The following is a 13,921-nucleotide window of genomic DNA, read 5'->3' as shown; positions in this document are numbered from 1 at the left end:
TGATGGGGTAACTTTTGTAAATACATTTGTAAATACATACTATAGGTGGAGAAAATAATAGAAGAAAACTGTTACCCCTTTCTGCCATTCTTTCCTGCCTGTTTACTCACCTCCACTTTCTCAATAAACTTCACCAAACAAGAAAAACAGTAGCTAACCTTCACCCTTAGACAAATTTGTCCTTGGGGGGTGTAATATCCCCGTAACGCACAGATAGGACAGGGTGTTAGAGTGGGGTTGGATGGTGCAGTGATTTAGGTGTTGTCCTTTTCCTCTAGAACTTCAAATTCAGTCCCAACTAATGGAACGAAAGTCCCTATCTGCTGGCTGAAAGAGTCCTATGTGAAATGGGTTTTTGGCCATCTCGATCCAGTTCCTGGTGGGTGCAGAAAGTGTCATTAAATGTGTAAATTGGTAGCCTCAGTTTGATAACTGATGTGGGGGAAAAGAAAAATGTCTATTGGCAGGTGTGCTTCTCTGAGACTCAGGTGTATTGTTGGGGCAGAGTAGACAGTGCTTTCTTCTGTATCTAACAATGCTGTACCTGACCTCAGAGTGCTTGAAATGGAAAGAGTTCCCTTGTGAGGGATTAACATCCTTCACGTCAATAAACACCAAACTCACACTGGAATAAAGTTACTCATTAAAAATGGGTTGTTAAAATAAATCTGTGCTAAACACAACACAGTGCGAACAATAAAACAAAGGCACAATACCGCAAATACTAGAAATCTGGATTAAAAACAGAAAATGCTGAAGACGCTCGGCAGGTCAGGCAGCATCTGTGCAAAGAGGAAAAGCTGAAAGGTCATTGGCCTGAAACGTGAACTCTGCTTCTCTCTCCACAGAGGCTGCCTGACCTGGTGAGTGTTTCCAGCATTTTCAGTTTTATCTCAGTGTGAACAATGCTGATCTTAAGATGACTCCACGGTGTTAAATGTGTGCTGCTTTCTCAGAGGACTGAGCTTTTACACTCCATTTCCACACTTTTGCAGGTTCCGCCCCTTCTAGTGGTGGTCAACTTGACGTGAGAGATGGAGCTACTTTTTGTCACAGCTCCATACAAGCGCTCCTGGAAATTCTTTGTGAAGAACAGGAGCAGAAGAGGGTTGATGCAGCTGTGGGCATAGCTCAGACAGATGCTGATATGGTAGATGTAAAGAAAGAGCAAGGTAGGGGACACAGAGGTTAAGTTGAGCACCTGCATCACGTGAAAGGGCGACCAACACACCAAAAAGACAGCTATTATCATGAGAACAGTTTTCGTGGCCCTCTTTGCCTGCACTGATTGCTTTTTGCCCACTCTTCTGAGCGAATTAAAGACATGATAGAGAGTCATTGAGTAGAAAGTGCTTATAATAATCAGGGGAATGATAAATCCCAATATAGACTGATAGAGTGTGTACCAGTACATGTCCTTCACTCCAGAAGGCAGGTCCAGAATACATACTTCAGAGTCTCCCATCTGGATGGTCCTGGAATATAACATGACTGGAACTGTCAGCAACAAACTGCCGAGCCACACGAGAGCGTTCACTATCACTGACCGACGGATGGTCCTTTTCTCTGTGGTGGGGTGGACTATTGCAATGTACCTGTTGAAGAACAAAACATTCACTAGTTAGAGTTCTTTGTACAGTGCTAATCTGCTGGGGTTATTACAGTAACACTGCCTAGCCTGCTGGGATTATCACAGTAACTCTGTGTTGGCCTGCTGGAATTGCTGCATTAACACTCTTAACATATGCTATTGATATGCTGGGATTACTGCAGTAACACTGTTTTGGTGAATCTGAGCTTTTTGTTTCAGTCTGTCCGCCCTCATATCCATCTGTAGGATTTAAGTGGGATCTGGAAGACTGTTTAAAAAAAAACAAAATATAAATAACATCCAGCTGCCTGGGGAACAAAGGAAGATGAATCAATGACAACTCCGTGTAATCTTATCTACTTTCCACATGGCTTATGAAGATCTGGCAATTGGTTGTTCCCTGCACCCTGTTCATCTTTCTTTCACATGAAAAATCTGTTGCTAATGTACCTAGTTGGCTATGGGTACTCTTAAAATAACTGCCTGCCCTTCATGCAGACAGAGCTGCATTCAGTAAGTTGCAACATGGAGCACTTTACATCATTCGTGCACTAAAGCATTTGAGTGTTTGATTTGGATACTGTTAGCAAGAGGCTTGAACCTCTGCCATGCCAGAGGCTACAGAACATACTTACTTTTTCTATTGTCCTTCATTTTCTCCCTTGCCCTCACTCTCCTGAGTGCAGTGACTTATGCTGGGGTTTGGTTCTATACACGCCAACAGCCTTCTAGTACATCACCCAAGGGGCCATTCTTCTTGTGTGAACCAAGCAGTGAGTGTCAGCATTTGACTGCGGGGGGCCATCACAGCCGAGCTGAGGTGAGGTGAGAATGACAGCCCTTGACATCAAGGCAGCATTCGACCGAGTGTGACACCAAGGAGCCCTAATAAAACTGAAGTCAATGGGAACCAGGAGAAAAACTCTCCAGTCGCTGGAGTCATACCTGGCACAAAGGAAGATGGTAGTGGTTATTGGAGGCCAATCATCTCAGCCCCAGGACATTGCTGCAGGAGTTCCTCAGGACAGCTTCTTAGGCCCAACCATCTTCAGCTGCTTCATCAATGACCTTCCCTCCATCATAAGGTCAGAAATAGGGATGTTCACTGATGATTGCACAGCATTCAGCTTCATTCACAATTCCTCAGGTAATGAAACAGTCCATGCTCACTTGCAGCAAGACCTGGACAACATCCAGGCTTGGGCTGATAAGTGGCAAATAACATTCGCACCACACAATTGTCAGGTAATGATCATCTCCGAGGGAGAGCATAACCACCTTCCCCCCATGACATTCAATGGTATTACCATCACCCAATCCCTCACCATCAACATTCTGGCGGTCGCCATTGACCAGAAGCTGAACTGGACCAGCCACATAAATGCCGTGGCTACAAAAGCAGGTCAGAGGCTGGGTATTTTGCAGCGAGTGACTCACCTCCTGACTCCCCAAAGCCTCTCCAACATCTACAAGGCACAAGTTAGGAATGTGATGGAATATTCTCCACTTGCCTGGATGGGTGCAGCTCCAACAACACTCAAGAAGCTCGACATCATCCAGGACAAAGCAGTCCATTTCATCAGCAGCCCATCCACCGCCTTAAACATCCACTCCCTCCCGTGCCTGCAGCGAATACTACCTACAGGATACACTGCAGCAACTCACCAAGGCTTCTTTGGCAGGACTGCCCAAATCTGTGATCTCCACCATCTAGAAGGACAAGGGCAGGAGGTGCATGGGAACACCATCATCTCCAAGTTCCCCTCCACGTCACATACCATCCTGACTTGGACATATATCGACGTTCTTTCATCATTGCTGGGTCAAAATCCTGGAACTCCCTACCTAACAACATTGTGGGAGCTCCTTCACCAAACGTGCTTCAGCAGTTCAAGAAAAAGGCTCACCACTACCTTCTCAAGGGCAACTAGAGGTGGGCAATAAACGCTAGCCTTGCTAGTGACACCCACATCCCAAGAACAAATATTTAAAAACCCAATCCTATCCTCACTTGACATCCACACACAAATAAGTGTCTCCACATAGTGACCAGGAGTGGGAAACCTGACCAATTCTTTGCCTCTCCTTTGCCCGGTGCTACTGAGGCAGAGATCAGCCAAGTCAGCACAGACTGGGACTCTCACTTGGTGTGAGATCCAATTTGAAATGATTGTCTTTGCCTTACCTGAGGTGGGTATGATGTGGGAACTTGCTAACTGGCAGCTTGTCTGTATGTGCACTCAAATTTCCCATGCTTTTGGCAGCCACAGTGATTAACAGGGCCTCATTCGGGTCAGAATTATTACCGGAAATTACGGACAATTACAACATTTTCTAATCACTTCTTTTAAAGATTCCCATCAAGTTGAGCAACTAAAAATGACTATAACCTCTCCCCGGGAGCCAGAATTAAAGGTAATTATAATGGTTCCTTTCAACTTGCTCTCCTGAGTAACGTATCTCAGCTTGTGTTGCTTTTATAATCAGAGATCATTTGAGTGTAGTTACATATGTTACTTTTTGTAGTGACACAGTCTGCGCATTTGTACATTGGGCCTCAGTCAATAGCAGGGTGAGGCATACAACTTAAACACCAAGTCATTTATCCTGTAGGGGCTACAGTGGCGAACATACAAAAATGACAGGCAGGAAATGACCAACTGGTCCAACAAGCCTGCCTCACACTCATGATACCCGGAGCATCGTGACCAGACACACATATTTGTGAAGCAGCTGAATGGCAGAAACGTCTAATTTCAGTAAGATTCAGAATGGAATCAGTTATCTTTTGGATATTCCCCCCCCCCCCAACAAAACCATTTGGATGTTGGGTCCAAAGTCCCCATGTGCTTCATGGAGGGGAAGGGGTTGATTTCTCCAAACAAGTTTTAATGTGTTTTTTAATGCACAGATAATGCAAAGTTGCAATGCAAAAACTACAGACTGAAGAAGTCGTTTATATTTTATATACTTTAAAATAAAAACCAGTGAGATTGTGGAAACAGTTAAGAGAGGCTTGAAGGTGACGAATGTGCAGACATGGTAACAAAGCAGCTTAAGGGTGTAGAGACTGCGACTGATGGGCACAACAGATTAGAGCTGCCAACGGTGAATACAGTCAATACATAGCATGGTGCTGGGCAGGTTGATGAAAATTAGCTGGAGATCCTTTTGCTAATGTTGAGTTTAATCCTTGCACCACAGCACACTTGAGATAAGATGAAAAGTGCCAGAATATTTTTTGAAGATGCAATAAGTGTTTTGGAGCCACAAGAGAAAATCAAAGATTCAGGCAGAACCTGTGAACCTGCCCCTGTTATTAAACCTGTGTAAATAACTGTGTTCAATGATGGTGTAAATAAATAATATGGGTGTGAGTTGTATACATCATTAGCAATTTGGGTGTAAATTATGCCTATTAATAATAAGGGGTATAACTAATATAATATGAATAAATTGGGTGTATAACAGTACACCTGCCCAAGGGAAAAAGAAAACAAGAACTTGCATTTCTATAGCACCTTTCACGACCTCAGGATGTCCCAAAGCACTTTATAGCCAATTAAGTACTTTTTGAAGTGTAGTCACTGTTGTAATGTAGGAAACAGGCAGCCAATTTGCACACTGCAAGGTCCCACAAATAACAATGTGATAATGACCTGATAGTCTGTTTTAGTGATGTTGGTTGAGGGATAAATACTGGTCAGGGGAAAAGGATTAGGGAAATTGGTCCGGAAGGCAATGAATCAGCTACTGTATGTACAAGTCTGTCATCTATATCCCTGGCCTCAGTCTTACACCACTAATGTCTCCTGCTAGTCAGTGCCTATGAGACCTGTGACCTTTCTGGTCTGTATATCTCAGTACCACAAAACTTAAAATAGCACCTCTGCTTGTCCAATCCATGCCATGTTTAAGTAACAGTAATCCTATTAACCCGATTTAACACTAGAATTGTCCAATTTGTGGATACAGGGATCACTTTACTTGCCGTGAGACTCTGCCTGAGCACTCAGTTATTTCCACAGTTCACATCGGTGCACTTAATACTATTGTCACATCTTAGAATCCTGTTGTCGTGTCTTCATCCAAGCTCTGATCTACTTCAATTGAATTTATCTCTGGAGGCAGTCGATATGTGATGAGGTTGCATTTACTGCACCTAACAAAGATGTACACTGAGGGGGGAAAAAAAATTGGATAGGGCCTATTATTGGGCGGGGTAGCGCGATCCGCTATTACCCCGCGCCCGATGGCCCCTGAGCAGGCAGGACGAGACTTTCGTGAGGCCTGAGGACTTACCTTCAAGCAGCATTCCGAATCAGCGCTGACACAAGGATTCAATGCAATTAGCACTTCCCACCAGCAAGGGGAGCCCCAATCTCTTAAAGGCAGACTGTCTCTTAAAATCTCTTAAAGGTAGGTGGTACCTGTTATTTGCTGAAAATAACAGTCTGCTATCTGCACGGAGTCTGAACGGAGATCAGACATCGCACGTGCAAAACACAGATGTAGCTCCCATCCCTATGTTTACAAACTGATGAGTTATGTTAAAACATTGAATAAAGGTTGCGCACTACTAAATCCCACATCCTCCAATCTGCATGCCAAACCTCAGCAATCTGCCAATCTGAGTTTGTACCAGGCCTGCAAGAGTGCGGGCACCAAGATACTCTGCTGATGCACTAGAGGCCTTGGTGCAAGAGGTGGACAGGAGGAGGGATATCCTATATCCGCGGTGGGGGGGGGGGGAGACAAGAGGCCCTCGAGACATATACACAAAAGGCAGTGGAAAGCAGCGGGGGGGGCGAAGTCAATGCCAGGCGCACAGCATCGTGAACATGGATGCAGTGCAGGAAGAAGTTCAATGCTTTGACATGAGTGGTCAAGGTGAGTGAGGTCAACTGTCAAGTGGCATCTCCTACCAACTAAACCACTAGCCGCATCCACTGCTCCATGCATTATACCCCCCATCACCCACATACCAACAAACTCTTTCCATCAATACTAAACTCATCCAATCAGATGCTTCCTCTCACCCTTACATATTACCACAGTTGCAAGCCGCCCATCCACAACTCACAGGCCACACACACTGGCAGCTATTCAACCATGACAGGCACATCACCCAGACACACGTCCCGCTTTCTTGCAGGAGAAGGTGGCGCACATCAGGAGACAGCAAGTGGCATCAGCGGAAATAGTCTATCATTATGTGCCTTATTATAATCCTTCACAATCCTGACGATTTGTGTCAGATCACCCCCAGTTAAAGAGGCCTTCGATTCTCAAGTATCTCTTCATAATTTTAACCTCCTATCACTGGTAAAATCGCAGGAGATCGATGCCGCACATTTTTCATTGCTTTTACTTCCTTCCTATAATGAGGTGCCAAAAACTGTGCATAATGCAGCACAATACAAACTGTACACAATACTGGCCAAACTACTCCAACTGGCCAAACTACTCTGTTAGTTTCTGTTTCTTCTCCATTTATCTCTGGCTCCTTTGCTTTTTTCCCCTCTCTTTGTTGTCTCCTAGTAGAGCCAATTTCTGCTATAATCAAGGGGTTGCTCACTTTCATCTTCTGCCCTTCCCCAGTTTTCACATCTCATTTATCAACTGGATACTCATCACATCATAGGCTTGGCCCTGTCCTCACCTCTTATCCACAAAGCACACTTTCCTGTAGACATCAATAGATAGTGATTCAGGGGAGAAAGCTTTGCTGATTTTCTTTTCCCTCTCTATAGTCCACAGGTACTTAAGCCAATCATTGTGCCCTATCACTAACACTAACGATTGTAAACAATTTTACAACACCAAGTTATAGTCCAGCAATTTTATTTTAAATTCACAAGCTTTCGGAGGCTTCCTCCTTCCTCAGGTGAACGAAATGAAATCCTCGAAATGAAATCGCATTTATAATTCACAGAACAATGCTTGGTGATTACAGACAGTTTTTTCAACTGCCTGTTGCCAAGGCAATCAGTGTGCAGACAGACAGGTGTTACCTGCAAGCTCTCAGAATATACAAAGCACCAAAAAAAAACAACAAACAAAAAAACAGAGATAGAGAGGTAGAAACATAGAAAAGACAGCAACTGACCCGTTATATTAAAAACTGGTTGTTCGCTGTTGGGGTAACGTGTAGCGTGACATGAACCCAAGATCCCGGTTGAGGCCGTCCTCATGGGTGCGGAACTTGGCTATCAATTTCTGCTCGGCGATTTTGCGTTGTCGTGTGTCTCGAAGGCCGCCTTGGAGTACGCTTACCCGAAGGTCGGTGGATGAATGTCCATGACTGCTGAAGTGTTCCCCGACTGGGAGGGAACCCTCCTGTTTGGCGATTGTTGCGCGGTGTCCGTTCATCCGTTGTCGCAGCGTCTGCATGGTCTCGCCAATGTACCATGCTCTGGGGCATCCTTTCCTGCAACGTATGAGGTAGACAACGTTGGCCGAGTCACAGGAGTATGAACCATGCACCTGGTGGGTGGTGTCCTCTCGTGTGATGGTGGTATCTGTGTCGATGATCTGGCATGTCTTGCAGAGGTTACCGTGGCAGGGTTGTGTGGTGTCGTGGACGCTGTTCTCTTGAAAGCTGGGTAATTTGCTGCGAGCGATGGTCTGTTTGAGGTTGGGTGGCTGTTTAAAGGCGAGTAGTGGAGGTGTGGGGATGGCCATAGCGAGGTGTTCGTCGTCATTGATGACATGTTGAAGGCTGCGGAGAACATGGCGTAGTTTCTCCGCTCCGGGGAAGTACTGGACGACAAAGGGTACTCTGTTGGTTGCGTCCCGTGTTAGTCTCCTGGCATTTTCATGCACAAGTTCGAGCAGGACTTCTTCACTGCACAAGACCTCCAACCAACACGATACACCAGATACATCGACGACATTTTCTTTCTATGGACCCACGGCAAGGAATCACTAATGAGACTACACGATAATATCAACAAGTTCCATCCCACCATCAAGCTCACCATGGACTACTCCTCAGAATCAGTTTCTTTCTCGGACACACGAATCTCCATCAAAGACGGGCACCTCAGCACCTCACTCTACCGCAAGCCCACAGACAACCTCACGATGCTCCACTTTTCCAGCTTCCACCCTAACCACGTCAAAGAGGCCATCCCCTATGGACAGGCCCTGCGAATACACAGGGTCTGCTCAGACGAGGAGGAACGCGATGGACACCTACATACGCTGAAAGACGCCCTAGTAAGAACGGGATATGACGCTCGACTCATCGATCGACAGTTCCGACGGGCCACAGCAAAAAATCGCATAGACCTCCTCAGGAGACTAACACGGGACGCAACCAACAGAGTACCCTTTGTCGTCCAGTACTTCCCCGGAGCGGAGAAACTACGCCATGTTCTCCGCAGCCTTCAACATGTCATCAATGACGACGAACACCTCGCTATGGCCATCCCCACACCTCCACTACTCGCCTTTAAACAGCCACCCAACCTCAAACAGACCATCGTTCGCAGCAAATTACCTAGCTTTCAAGAGAACAGCGTCCACGACACCACACAACCCTGCCACGGTAACCTCTGCAAGACATGCCAGATCATCGACACAGATACCACCATCACACGAGAGGACACCACCCACCAGGTGCATGGTTCATACTCCTGTGACTCGGCCAACGTTGTCTACCTCACACGTTGCAGGAAAGGATGCCCCAGAGCATGGTACATTGGCGAGACCATGCAGACGCTGCGACAACGGATGAACGGACACCGCGCAACAATCGCCAAACAGGAGGGTTCCCTCCCAGTCGGGGAACACTTCAGCAGTCATGGACATTCATCCACCGACCTTCGGGTAAGCGTACTCCAAGGAGGCCTTCGAGACACACGACAACGCAAAATCGCCGAGCAGAAATTGATAGCCAAGTTCCGCACCCATGAGGACGGCCTCAACCGGGATCTTGGGTTCATGTCACGCTACACGTTACCCCAACAGCGAACAACCAGTTTTTAATATAACGGGTCAGTTGCTGTCTTTTCTATGTTTCTACCTCTCTATCTCTGTTTTTTTGTTTGTTGTTTTTTTTTGGTGCTTTGTATATTCTGAGAGCTTGCAGGTAACACCTGTCTGTCTGCACACTGATTGCCTTGGCAACGGGCAGTTGAAAAAACTGTCTGTAATCACCAAGCATTGTTCTGTGAATTATAAATGCGATTTCATTTCGAGGATTTCATTTCGTTCACCTGAGGAAGGAGGAAGCCTCCGAAAGCTTGTGAATTTAAAATAAAATTGCTGGACTATAACTTGGTGTTGTAAAATTGTTTACAATTGTCAACCCCAGTCCATCACCGGCATCTCCACATCATAACACTAACGAGTGCAAGCTTGAGTTCAATACTGCAACCTTCATAGTCTCTGAGCTCAGTGCCTCATGAGGCAGTGCATTTAAAAAACTGAGCCATTGGGAGCTCTGTGCATTTCAAGCCTTCTTCTCTCCTCACCACTTTGTCTTTCCTTCAAGCACTGTTTCTTAAAGAGAAGGGAATACTTGGGAGAGTGCTTTCCAGGGCCCCGAAATTCCTGGGTCCCATCTCTGCTAACAGAAATGCAGCAAAGCGGGACAGCAATACGCTGACAGGGAAGTGCACAGATCCCATCCCTGAAAATTCTTGCCGGGCTTTGCCACTTAGAATCAAAGAATCATAGAACGGTTACAGCACGGAAGGAGGCCATTCAGCCCATTGAGTCCCCTCTGGCTCTACGAAAGACCAATCCAGCAAGTCCACTCCCCCGCCCTATCCCTGTAGCCCTGCAATTTTTTTCCTTTCAAGTACTTATCCAGTTCCCTTTTGAAGGCCATGATTGAATCTGATTCCACCACTTCTCGGACAGTGCATTCCAGATCCTAACCACTCGCTGTGTAAAAACATTTTTCCTCATATCACCTTTGGTTCTTTTGCCAATCACCTTAAATTGATGTCCTTTGGTTCTTGACCCTTACGCCAATAGGAACAGTTTCTCTCGATCTACTCTGTCTAGACCCTTCATGATTTTGAATACCTCTATCAAATCTCCTCGCAACTTTCTCTGTTCCAAGGAGAACAACCCCAGCTTCTCCAGTCAATCCATGTAACTGAAGACCCTCATCCCTGGAATCATTCTAGTAAATCTCTTCTACACTCTCTCTAATGCCTTCACATCTTTCCTAAAGTGCGGTGCCCAGAACTGGACACAATACTCCAGTTGTGGCCGAACCAGTGTTTTATAAAGGTTCATCGTAACTTCCATGATGACTTCTCTCCTGTATTGTATGTGTGTGAGAGAGAGAGAAACAGGATGGACTGACTAAAATTAGAGAATGAGAAACTGTGACTGGACAGAAAGAGGGAATAGGGAATCAGGATAGGGATTTGGAAGACAGAAAGAAAGAGAAAGGAGAAAAAGAGAAGAGGAAAGATAGATTGAAGAGAAACCGGCAGTAGGGACCAGAGAGAAGAAAACTGAAGGAAAGAGAAGGGATTGAAATGGAGAGGGATATGTTATATTCTGAACTGGTCAGTGCCGGTTCTGGTATTCTAGTCATTATTTGGTTCTGGATTTGAAGCAGCTTTTCACCCTGGAGAATTCAATTCACAGCACACAGGACGAGAGTCAGTGGTAGGTCTCAAAAACATCTTAAAATTAACGTTAATATTTATATGCTGTCTGGAGTGCTGCCTGAGACCACATTCATCAGTTTGGATCTAATGTTTGAAACACTGTCAGAGATAGCCTGTGTTGGCTATTCGTTAATGAGTGATTCTGGTTAACAATAAACCCACCTGACTCAGTTATTGAACACAACAGAACAGTTACGTTTTTAATTGTTAGTCTTCTACTGACAATGAATTAACACGTTGGAATGACAATCGTGATCATTATTTGACAACTCAAGATGTCCTAGGCTGATTGCAATTGTGCCTTATGATAAGATGAGCCAAGCATATTGTCTGCAGAGGTTGCACCGTACTTTGCAGTTACCGGAGAGCTGCATACATTGAGCTGTGTGCCATCCACACTGCTGGTCTCACAATGTCAGGCAGCTGAAGGGATTGGAGCAGATTACATGAATGAGAAAGAATTCATCATCACAAAGTAGGAGTGTAGCAACAATGGTTATTTGAACAAAGTCTGACCTATGTTATTCATTTGCTTGCTTCACACTCTCTCTCTCTGCTGCCCTTTCACTCTCTCTCTCTCTCTCAAATTGATCTTCCTAGTTCTGTCTGATCAGTTCCTTTTGGACAGATCTTTCTATTCTTTACTTTCTCTCTTACCTATTTGGCATTTCTTGTTGTCTCCACCCTGCCATGAAGAATCCTTTCTCATTCACCTTACTCAGTCAGTTCCTTCACCTGCCTCGCAAGGTGAGACTGACACTGCCGGATATTTCTGTGGATCTTGCTGAAGACATTTTAGTGGTTACGAAATGACTGGCAAAGAAGAATTTAATTGAAATGTGGTGTAAGTGCTGAGAAAATGATATTAAAAAATTAACTGTAAGAACAAAACTCACGTAATTTATCAATGTTATCTCAAATCTGCAATGCATTACCTTCCTGAACACACTTGAGCCTCAGGTACTGTATATAACATGAAGAGATGGAGTTTGTGGACAGATTATTATTGCATTTTTAGCAAATTCCTCTCCCTCCCCCCAGCTAGTCGCCTGTGTCCTGGCAGATAATGATAGATGAGAGACCTTAATGATCGAATCACATGACTTGATCTGAAATATAATTGTACCACTTGACTTAAGCTGGAGTGATAACAGGCATGACAAGTTATTGCAGAATGGCACACCTTTCTTTATATTAGAGAGTAAGAAAAAGTATTTTATTTTTCAGCCCTCGATATAGAAAGAGAAAGTGTTATTTTGGGGTTGGATGGGGCACAGAAAGTTATAGAGAGCTGTTGGCACTGCTGGTAAAATGGTGAACATTTTGAATGGTATCTGGGTTCAGTGGTTTACAATTTCTTTTCCTCTCTTTGGGACATACCCTGTAAATATTGGCACATTCCCAAGGACCCCTGTCTTAAATTCTGGAAGAGTCAACCGCCGAAGTAAAACAGTGCAAAAAAATTCACTGCAAGAGAAATGTCTCCTAAGTATACGGCAACAGAAATTACTTACTGGTAAGTCAACAAGTAAAGAAATCTGATGATAGACAGGCAAATCTTTTGATCTTGTGTGGGGGGGAGGAGGAGGGGGGTGGTGGGGAGGCTGAGAATCCCTTGTGAACAAACTATAGAGTTTGGGGACCCCAGTTTGATATTCAGTGCCACAGTTCTAATGTTGTTCTCTATAATACGGTTCTGTTAAACTGCTGAAAGCATTCACATATTTTGTTATCTTCCCTGTGGAGCCTTTCCGTATTATACAGATTCACAGAGTCTGAGTAGGCAGAGACTCTTTTCTCCTGATTTCTGTTTTTGCAACAAGTGGCCAAGTTGCTGATTCTCAGCCAACTTCATCCTAAACAAGCCCCTGAGGAAAGATCTGCACTCGAGGTGGATTTCAATTAAATACTCTAAGCCTATCGATAAAAAAACTATGTGTGTATATATATATATATGTTAGATGCTCTAGAGGTAGAATCATAGAATCATAGAATGGTTACAGCACAGAAGGAGGCCATTCGGCCCATCGAGCCCATGCCGGATCTTTGTAAGAGCAATCCAGCTAGTCCCATTCCCCCGCTCTTTCCCCGTACCCCTGCAGTTTTTTTCCATTCAAGTATTTATCCAATTCCTTTTTTGAAAGCCACGATTGAATCTGCTTCCACCTCCCTTCCAGGCAACGTATTCCAAGGTCATAGCTACTCGCTGAGTTAAAAAGTTTTTTCTCCGGTCTCCTTTGGTTCTTTTGCCAATCACCTTAAATCTGTGTCCTCTGGCTCTCGACCCTTCTACCAATGGGAACAGTTTCTCTTTATTTACTTTATCTAAACCCTTCATGATTTTGAACACTTCTATCAAATCACCTCTCAACCTTCTCTGCTCTAAGGAGAACAATCCCAGTTTCTCCAGTCTATCCAAGTAACTGAAGTCCCTCATCCCTGGAACCATTCAAGTAAATCTGTTGTTAGGAGATAAGGTATTATTCCTAAATTATCATATATTTTTTCCAGTAAGTGTCATCATAACCTCGGTACATGATAGTCCTCATAACAAACTAATCATCTCTCCCATAAAACTTTACCAAACACTAATTCATAAATTGGCCACCTTGAAGATTTTGGGGAGCACTTTGAATTTTTGGGCGAGGAACAAGGGCTCTTTCTCGATCTGATCTGTAACTCGGGTCTCTCC

General features: G+C 44.6%; 1 protein-coding gene across 1 annotated transcript in view; it reads right to left on the bottom strand.

The window, feature by feature from the left end:
• Window positions 1-952: 952 nt before the first annotated feature.
• The window catches only part of mchr2b (melanin concentrating hormone receptor 2b), a 13,393-nt gene continuing 424 nt past the window's right edge, over window positions 953-13,921 (bottom strand). The window contains exon 2 of the mRNA XM_067995916.1: window positions 953-1,595. Within this exon, the coding sequence (XP_067852017.1) occupies window positions 953-1,595 (643 nt within the window). The remainder of the gene's footprint in view (window positions 1,596-13,921) is intronic.

The sequence above is a fragment of the Heptranchias perlo genome, chromosome 14 (genome assembly GCF_035084215.1).
Source record: "Heptranchias perlo isolate sHepPer1 chromosome 14, sHepPer1.hap1, whole genome shotgun sequence".
Classification (NCBI taxonomy): Eukaryota; Metazoa; Chordata; class Chondrichthyes; order Hexanchiformes; family Hexanchidae; genus Heptranchias; species Heptranchias perlo.
This window is presented reverse-complemented; position numbering and strand designations above follow the sequence as displayed.